This window comes from Peromyscus californicus, unplaced genomic scaffold (genome assembly GCF_007827085.1).
Source record: "Peromyscus californicus insignis strain IS unplaced genomic scaffold, ASM782708v3 Scaffold_11__1_contigs__length_118956290, whole genome shotgun sequence".
NCBI lineage: Eukaryota > Metazoa > Chordata > Mammalia > Rodentia > Cricetidae > Peromyscus > Peromyscus californicus.
This window is the reverse complement of record NW_026294402.1, coordinates 53,353,858-53,363,066: the sequence shown is the minus strand read 5'-3', so window position 1 is coordinate 53,363,066 and position 9,209 is coordinate 53,353,858. Positions and strand designations below refer to the sequence as shown.

Sequence of the window (9,209 nt, the reverse complement as noted above, 5' to 3'; positions counted from 1 at the left end):
ATATACATATTCATATACATATCTTGCTACGTTTACAGTAGAAAAAAAATGCAAGGCCCTCAAGGGCCCTGTGTGTCCCAGGGACTCCAACGCAGGAGGCTCCTGGGAATACACCCTAGGGCAGGCCCCAGCAGAGTGGACTCCAAGTTCACAGCCAAGGGACTGACGAGCTCTTCTTCTAAAGAACAATACCATGACAGGTCTGTGCTAGGACCCTGAACGTGGGTCACCCCACCCCTGCCCCGCCCCTCAGAGACCCTGCCTGCCTTCCTTCTTTGGCTGTTGCCTTTGGGCCTTGCTGCTTGCCCCCTCCCACCCTCCCCCTCCCCTCTCCCTCTAGTGCTGAGTATTAAAATAGTCTATAAAAGCAAGTGACCAAAAATCTATAGCTCTAAGAATACCTGGTTATTGTCTGCTGTCTTTTTGTTTTTTCTGGGGGTATTTTTTAAATGGTTATTATTGTTATTGGTGTATTTCCTAATCACAGTTAAACCTGAAGGAAGAAAGGAGGGAGGAGCAAAAGGGGACAGAGGGAGGGCCCAGCTCATAGATTAGACGGCAGTTTGGAGGGCACTAGCTCAGACCTAGCCCCAGGTTCCCTCTGGGGTGCAGCAGTCAGAGGGGGCCCTCCAGAAGAGGCGGCTCTTGCCCCAAACAAAGAAAGTGGGGGCGGCAAAGAACCTGAGGATGTCTTCCGAGGCAAAGTGACATGTTGGCCTGGGATGGCACCATAGGGCCTCCCAGGAGGCCCAAGGCCCCCACTGCTCCCGCTGCCACCCCCAGCTCTGGCGAGGAGTGAGAAGGCAGCCACTGACTCCCCTGAGGAGTGAGGGGAGGCCCGGCGGAGAGTCTGTGCCCCATCCTGGGGGAGGGCTGGCTGAGAGGCTGAGATGAGCTTCAGGTCCTGTGTGAGGCGGCCAGGGGTGAGGGGTGGCGTGCCCCTGCGCTGGGGAACCTGGGGAGGCGGAGGGCTGGATGCCGGTGGCAAGAGAAGGGAACCATGGGAGCCAGAGGCCCGGGGTGGAGCACTTGGGAAAGTTCTGGGGGGGCCCGGGCTGTGGCCCGGAGGGCTGAGGCCTCCTCGGGGGGTAAAGGCTACAGGAGAAGCACCCCCAGAGGCCCCTGCCATGAAGGATGGCCGTTCAGGCCGTGGGGGTGTCTCTGGTGTACTTGGTGGACCAGCTGCCAGACCTGGGGACAACTCTCCAGGAGGCTGGCCCAGCTGCCCAGGGCTGGACGATGGTGACCTAGAGGAGGGCGGAGGCGGCAAGAAGTGCTCCAAGAGTCCCAGGCCTCCTCGGGCCCCAGGCAGTGGGGGTGGCAGCTGGGCAGCCTGTGGGGACCGAGTGCCTGGCTGCAGTGGGGTGAGCAGCGGGGAGTCAGAGGATGACAAGGAGCCACCTAGCGCCTTGTGAAAGTGGCCGAACCCAGCTGTGGTGGCAGCAGCTGCGGAGGTGGATGGTGTGGGGGCCGGTGGGGAACCGCAGGCCCCTGGAGGTGGGGAAGAGCTGGAGGAGGGCAAGAGAGGGCTCAATCCAGGAGGTGCAGAGAATCCAGCCAGCTGTTGGATGTGGAAGGAAGATGATGATGGCGTGTCCACCTGTGATGGGCTGCTGGCTGGCGAAGCAGAGCCCAGCGCCGAAGGGATCAGGGACTGCAGCCTCCTTGGGTGCCTCGGTGTCTGTCCAGCCCCAAGGTTGCCCAATCCAGGTCCCGGAGGGGGCCGGAAGATGGCGGCAGGCAGGCGAGGGTGGTGTGTGAGGGCTATGGCCACCGACGTAGTGGCAGCAGCAGCCTGCAGCGGTGCCTGGATCAGCGGGGTCCAGATGACAGGCGTGGGGGTTGGGGTGGCTGAGGCAGCAGCCTGGACTCGGTGGGCACAGTGAGCCATCTCTCGGTCATGCCGCACGATCTGCTGGATGATCTCGTTCTCCTGGTAGTTGAAAACACCTGAGTTGAGGTCGTGCTGCACCTTGTGGAGGAGGATGGAGTTCTTCTTGCCTGAGCCATAGAACAAGAGCAGACACTCAGGCCACGCCGGAGGTGGGGGGTGGGGAAGTGGGATGCGGAGTAGGTGCGTACTTGCCTCCCTGGCCTCCCGCCTGCACATCCTGCCCCTCCTCACCTATGCGGTCCAGGCGGTCCAGCGCAACAGTCTCAAAGGCCCTCCGCATCATGGGATATTCCTCCAGCACCTCATTAAAGTTGTCCACGCTCAGCGAGTAGAGGCGGCAGTAAGTATCCGCCCTCACGCTGGCTGTGCGCCGACCCCGGGTCAGCAAGCAGATCTCTGTGGGCACAGCAGGACTCAGGGTCAGTTAGGCACAGAATGCCCATGCCACCCAGAGCTGCACGATCCTGACCTTGGTCTGCACTATTTGGTACAGTGAACTTACAAGGGTCTGCTAGGTTGTAGCCATACTAGGTACCAGCCCAGCCCCCACCAAACAGGTGCCAAGCTGTTTCTATCTCTGGGGCCAACCCTCCTCCAATGGACAGAATGCCTGTGCCCACCCCATATGCCTGTACTAAAATCCCCACCTCAAGATGACCTGGTACTCAGAAGTGGGGCTCTGGGAGGCAATTTGTGCCTTTATAGAAGAGGCTAGAGAGGGGCAGAGCAGATGGTTCAGCAGTGTGGCCCTTTTGGCCAAGTCTGATGATGCAAATTGGATATCCATGGTGGAAGGAGAGACCTGACTGCCCAAGTTGTCCCCTAACCTCTACATGGGTGCCATGGTTTGTGAGTGTGGGTGGGTATGGGTGGTGTATGCAGGCTCATGCATGCACACAAATATAATAGAAGAGGGCAGGAAAACAATACACATGCTCTTTCTACCATCTGAGACACAGCGAGGTGTGTAGTCTACCACTAAAAGAGCCCTCAATGGAACCCACCAGACTAGCACCCTGGCCTGTGACTCCCAGCCTCCAGAGCTGAGAAACCAAGATCTACGGTTTATAAGCCACCAGACCTGTGTACTTCATTATAGCAGTCCTCACAGACAGACACCCTATACTGGGCTTACAGATAACCACTTCCAGGCTGTGGCCGGGCCCTCCGTGCTCCTGATCTCAGGGCATCCCTCCAGATTAGGTCCTAGTCACTCTTGTTCTCTTGGGGCTGCCTGGCTGTCTCACCTCCAAAATAGGAGCCATCAGCCAGCTTGGTCTCCTTGTTGCCTTTAGTGAGCACACTGACAACGCCATGCTGGATGAAGTACATCTTCTTGCCGATGGTGCCCTCACGGATGATGTAATCCCCAGGCTGAAAGACCTCAAAACGCAACTTGGTCAGCATGGACGTCACGAAGTTAGGGTCTGCGTTGGCAAACAGTGGCATGGAGGCCACCAGCTTCCGGCAGTTAAAGTTGATGATCTCCTGCTCCGCAGATGGCATGGGTTGGGACACAAAGGAACAGGTGAGGGAACCGTGTGCCAGCAAGGCCTGGCACCCCCGCCCTGCCCAGGCTGTCGGCAGCTCACCTCTCGCAGTGGCTCACTCAGTTCACCCAGGATGCTTTCCTCATCAAACATCTTGCCCTGGTAGCGGTGTTCATAGTAGTCATGGATGCGCTGCCGGGTGTCAGGGGGCAGCTTGTGGAAAGACATATACTGCTCCACCTGCTTATACTGAGATGGGGGAGAGAGACAGGCGTCACCTCCTGGCACCCAAGGCTGGTGACTAGAGGCATACTCCAACCCTGAGGCTTTCTTAGCAGACTTTGGCTCGACGTCATGTAATCACACTGTGCCCCAAATAATGGCCCTGACTCCCAGCTCCGTGGGGGTGATGGAGGTAGGGGAGAATGTTGGAAACTATAAAGATAAGTGGGAACAGGGACTGTCCACAGACCAGGTACGGAACTAATGACCAGGAAGAGTGGTCAAATCTCCTCTAAACATCCGGTACTTCTATATCACTCTGGAGTCACCACCTCTGCCAGGGGTGGGCAATAGGCCAGTGACAGGAAGTGCTGAGGTGGGGCGGAGGACAGGAAGTAGAAGTGAGGACACCTGACTCTTTGCAAGATGTGTCTGTAGATACGGCCTCAGCTGAGACCTTGAGTCTTTTTTTAAAAGGGCAGCTCCAGTCCAGAGGAGACACAGGCCTGGTCGGGCAGCAGCCTCTTGACCAGCCCTTGTGATGGAGGCAGCCTGCACACTGGAGCTGAGTTTTAGAGAACTGCATCTCAACACACACGTGGAAGGGCACCAGGCAGGAGTAAGACGGCTGTTGAAACAAACAGGGAAGAGCTGGGGGCAGGGCGCCAGAGAGCTAGGACATTTGAGACGGCTTCCCAGGCAAACAGGAAGACTCAAAGAGCTAGGAACCCAGAATAAAATAAGTGTAATTCTCAAAGAAGTCACAAGCAGCTTCACTCTGGTCATGGTGTAACAGACCACAATGCCTTCTCTACACAAATCCCTGCTCTGTATACCACAGGCTGGGCCCTGATGCTGACTTCAGGCTGAGCCTCACCTCAGCCTGGCCCGAGTCCTGTCCTTTGTGACCTGACCCCTATCTGGTACCACTTACTGCTAACCCAGAATGTAGCTTTCTTCCTCCTCCACACCGCTGCCGCGCGTGCACCTCCTGACCACTGGCCTGGAGTTCTCCCACTTCCTCCCTCTGCCTCCTCAGAGCAAGCTTTCCTACCCTCCCCCAGCCTGAAGGCTCTGCTGAGCTTTTCTCTTAACATCACAGGACCTGGACCTCCTCCACACCTCAGTGAATGGCATCTGTCAGTCACCCTTCAGCAGCCACGCCAGACCAGCAGTTAATGAATGAATCAACGGATCCTGAGGTCTACTGTGTGTCAAACCCTGTGGACAACAGAGCTGGATCCTGCCCTTGAGGAGCCATAGCCTGGACAGGGAAGATGGACCATCACTATATAGCTATATGTGATTATTTAGTTACAGGAGGCAAAGTGGGCGGGGGGGAGAGGTAGAGGGTGTCATGGAGTCACATGAAAGACTGGAGCTAAGTGGGTCACAGAAAGTCAAGTTCAAGATAAGATGTGGAGATGACAGGTAAAGGAAAGAAAGATGTTCTGTTGCTAAAGCCTTGTCTAGGCCTGAGGCAGGAGTACCTACAGAAACCAAGAGCATGGGAGACCCAGTATGAATTGAGTTGAACATTAGCTGGATTGTGGCCCTTAAGTGCAGGGTGAAAATACCTGCCTAGGAGCTCATCTTGACCTTAGGAGCAATGGGAAACCTCTAAGAGTTTTAACAAGGAACAGTTCTGTTTCATTCGTGTACACACACACACACACACACACACACACACACACACACACACACACGAGGCATTGGTACAGAGTCTTACTATGAGGTGAAGGCTGGCCTGGCTTCATATGGACTGGCCTAGAAGTCCCTGTGAGGCTAAGGATGGCCTTGGAACTTCTGATCCCTTTGCCTCTACCTCCCTAGAGCTGGAGTTACCGGCACATACCACCATACCCAGTTTATATGGTGCAGGGATCAAATCCAGGTCTTTATGCATGCTAGCATGCATGCATGCTAGGCAAGCACTCTACCAACTGTGCTATATCTCTAGCCTGGTCTGGTATTTTTGATCCTCCTGCCTCAGCCTCCTGAGTGCTAGAGTTGCTAGCTGCTGGAGTATGCCACCATACCTGGCACAGATATATAGAGAAGTGGCTATTTAGTTCATGACTATTGAAAAGCCTATTTTGTGTGGATACAGTGCTAACCGGCTTACATTACTCCTCACAGACCCCAGGGCAGATCTTCCCCTACAGCCCTGTTCTGCACAGAGAGAAGTGACAGGACCACACTCAGAGTTGTCAGAGGAGAAGCGAAGGGGACTTCAGGCTGCCTAAATCCAGGCCATAGTTCTCAGTCACTACCATCATGGCTGTAGTGACCCAGACAGGAGGCTAAGCAGCAGCACTTTCAAGCGGCCATCAGACTTGACTGACCTAGCTAGGGGCTGAGCTCCTGAGGTCTGTTCGTAAAACGGGCAGAGTGGAGGTTTGGTGTGGCGGGGAAGCAAGCGGGACTGCCCTGATTTTAAACATGATGAGGGTGGGTGGTTCATGGGCCACCCAGGAAACACTGGAGCTGAGAACAGGATGGGCTGGTGAGGCACCTGGTCTCCCTGCATGCAGATGGCCACGGAGCATGTGAAGGTGGCATGTCAGAGCCTAACACCTGGGAAGCCTCAACAGGATCCCGACACTTAGGGTCCTGTGGTGACGAATAAGAAGAGAAGCCAGGTGAGGCCAGTGGCGAGGACTGGCCAGAGATGTGCAGTATGGCCAACGAGTGGGAGGCCAGGGTGTGGGGACCCGCCAGCTGCCGCTAAGTGTGGCTTGAAGACCTCACTCGATGTAGCAATAACGATGACACTGGTCCCTCCGAGTAAAGAGACAACTCACCCCACCCCCACCCCAGCAGAGAAGTAGGAAGGCTGTGCACGGAGCAGAAGGTCTAAGTGAGGGACTCGACCAGGTTCTTTCTCATCTAGAAAAACTCTCCAATACAGCATTGACCGTTGTGGGCCTGGTCACCCACTCGCTGGCCATATGTGCTTCCTCTAGCACAAGTCCAATGAGCAGGTCCTCCTGAGAAAGCCCCGGGGGGACACAAGGCTCAACCTACCTTCTCCTGGTACTGGCGCCGGGAGGAGTCCAGAGACTGGATGAGGGCCGTGGCGTGGCCGATGAACATGGCGTAGCAGGTGGCCCCCACAATCATGCTGAGCATGGTAAGCCAGACGTCAGACATGCCTACAGGGGCCTGCCGTCCATACCCAATACACAGCATGTGGCTCATGGCCTTGAAGAGGGCGTAGGAATACTGCTTCCCCCAGGAGTTATTCTGCCGACAGAGCACAGGAGGACAGATGGATGGATGGGGATGGGGAGAGCAGGCCTGGGCCAGTAATAGGGTAGGCCCTTCTTGCTAGCGCCTACAAGATTCCTTGCCAACCTTCGGGCGCAGGGCTCCCCGGTGTTGCCGTTGGCTGAAGACCTTCGGTGGTGAGCAGGGAAGCTGGCACCGGCAACCCATGGTGGCGGGGAACAAAACCTAGGCCTTCCTGTGACAGTGGGGTGGGGAGGGGGAGGCAAGGGCCACACAGGAAGTTGCATCAAAGGGGTGAGCCAGCTGGCCCTGGTCTGACCTCAGTGGCAAGGGAAAATTCTCAGTGGCAGGAAGGCTAAATTCTCCTGGCTGGGTAGCATATGGCCCCGGGCTGAGCTACCCCGCTGTCTTTCCTTAGCTAAGTAGCTTCATCCCCTCTCCCTAAACAGCTGCCGAATGAAGCCCATTTCCCCACTGACCTCAATTATAAAGCTAGCGCTGTTTCCCCTGGGGGGGATGGCTCTGCAGGAGCCCACATCACGGTCCTCTTTTGAGTGAGCAGCAGTTGGGGCTTCCTGCCACGCTCAGAACCTTGCCCTCATCTGCCCAGGGCTGTGGCCCCTGACTCTCCTGCAATTGCCCCGAAGGTGGACTCTCCTGAGTACCCAGTGCATGGCAGGGAGGAGGGACGTAGGGAGGGAGTCTTAGCTATTTCTGTCTCCTAAGCCAGTCAGTGTCTCAAGGAAGGCTCCTCGTGGGAGCACAGGGCTCAGAAAGGCCATCTCTTGAATTTAGTGCATGTGTGGGCCTGTTACCTTCACACACATAGAAGAAATGCCCCCATAAGAGGAACCACCAAATGAACCCTACCCCTGGCCTTTTCCCCAGGGTCTCCACTCAGAAACCAAGGTGTAGGGGACAATGTAAGAGTCACAGAGCCTGTGCCCAGAGCCCTAAGTGCATCATCTGGAGGATGTCAAACCAGGCCTGTACCAAGTTCAAGGTCACCATCCTGGCTAGGGCTGAGCTCATTTTGTGGAGTCTGTGGTTCAGTCCAGACCGGGGTGGGGCGGGCAGGGCTACTCCCCAGGGGTGGAAGAGGCCTGGGCCCTAGCCTTAAGGATTAGGGGCAGCCCCCAGCTGTCTCCTGTCAGGGCTTCCGGCCTCACTGCTGAGTCTCTGGGAATAAGGGAAATTCAACCCATATGGCTGATTCACTTACACTTAGCTCATCAAAGGCTATTTTGTAAAGGCCTGTTTGATGCTGAAGATGCCTCAGGGTCTCTTTCACCTCTTTCAAAGCCTGTTTTTCACCCCCTGGGGCCCTGGGATTTGCCTTCAGACCACACCAGACTAACTAGGAGGAGAGGCAGGGGGTTCAGTCGAGCCAGAGAAATGCCCATAGGGAGCCCTTCTCGGGGACCCTTCCTATCTGTAGCTGGGGGCTCTGTCCTATGGCATTTGGAAACCCCACTCACGGTGTTGGAGAGGGTCACTCTCCCGCCCGCCCGCCCACTCCCCATGCTCAGCACTGCACAGGTGGCTGGTAGGTGGGTCTGTTTAGGGAGCAGGAAGTGACTGTGTGGGAGCTTGGAGTCTGTGCTGCTCACAGCGCCCTCCTGGCCTTTGGTTTTTCCCAGCTCAGCTTCTAGGCAGCATGGTTAGGGAGGCAGGAGTCATCAGCTCGGTTTGACCACACTAGCACAACTCAGGGTAGCCCAGATCTTGGTCTCCTTGGGTAAAGCCAGACCAGCTGTCAAAGCACATGACTGAAATTGAAAATGTTAGGAAGTGGCGGGAACAGTTCCGAGCCAAGAGCTCTGTGAATGGCTGCTTCTGTCAGGGTGGGGAGCTCAAACTGAAAAGAACAGAGCTATGTGCCCTCCGGCACTGGGCCAGCATCTCAGGGTCCCACCCACATGCTGGGATTCAGGAGGTGCACAGCCTCTCTACCCATCCCTGCTTCAGGAGAGGAGACTCCTGGCCCAGACGGAGGCAGTGATGTGTACTTACCACCATGTCATTGATGGACACCCAGCAGTCATGGGGGAAGTCCTGCAGCATGGGCACCAGGAACTGCAGGCAGCCGTCCCAGTGGCAGAGCAGGAGCATCATGCCAATGAGGTTCACGATGCGCACCACAGCACTGGCCAGGTCATAGGTCATGTGGAAGATCTGCGGAGGCAAGCCATTGCCAAGACAAAGTCAACCGTTGGAGTGTGTGTATGTGCAGGCTGGGGCTGGGGAGGGAAGATGATAAGCAAGACCCAGACGAGGCAGGCTGGAGGGTGCCATGGTGACACTCCTGGCATCCATGCAGATACAGACATTCTCCCGTGGGAGGTGCAGCTCTCCAGGACAAGACGTGGGCA

The 9,209-nt window shown here is 56.2% G+C and overlaps 1 protein-coding gene across 1 annotated transcript in view; it reads right to left on the bottom strand.

The window, feature by feature from the left end:
- Positions 1-329: 329 nt before the first annotated feature.
- The window catches only part of Hcn4 (hyperpolarization activated cyclic nucleotide gated potassium channel 4), a 39,556-nt gene continuing 30,676 nt past the window's right edge, over positions 330-9,209 (bottom strand). Inside the window, exons 3-8 of the mRNA XM_052762241.1 lie at positions 8,851-9,012; positions 6,634-6,852; positions 3,487-3,633; positions 3,142-3,382; positions 2,126-2,290; positions 330-2,001 (exon numbers count right to left, since the gene is read on the bottom strand). Of these exons, the coding sequence (XP_052618201.1) occupies positions 545-2,001; positions 2,126-2,290; positions 3,142-3,382; positions 3,487-3,633; positions 6,634-6,852; positions 8,851-9,012 (2,391 nt within the window). The 3' untranslated portion in view covers positions 330-544. The remainder of the gene's footprint in view (positions 2,002-2,125; positions 2,291-3,141; positions 3,383-3,486; positions 3,634-6,633; positions 6,853-8,850; positions 9,013-9,209) is intronic.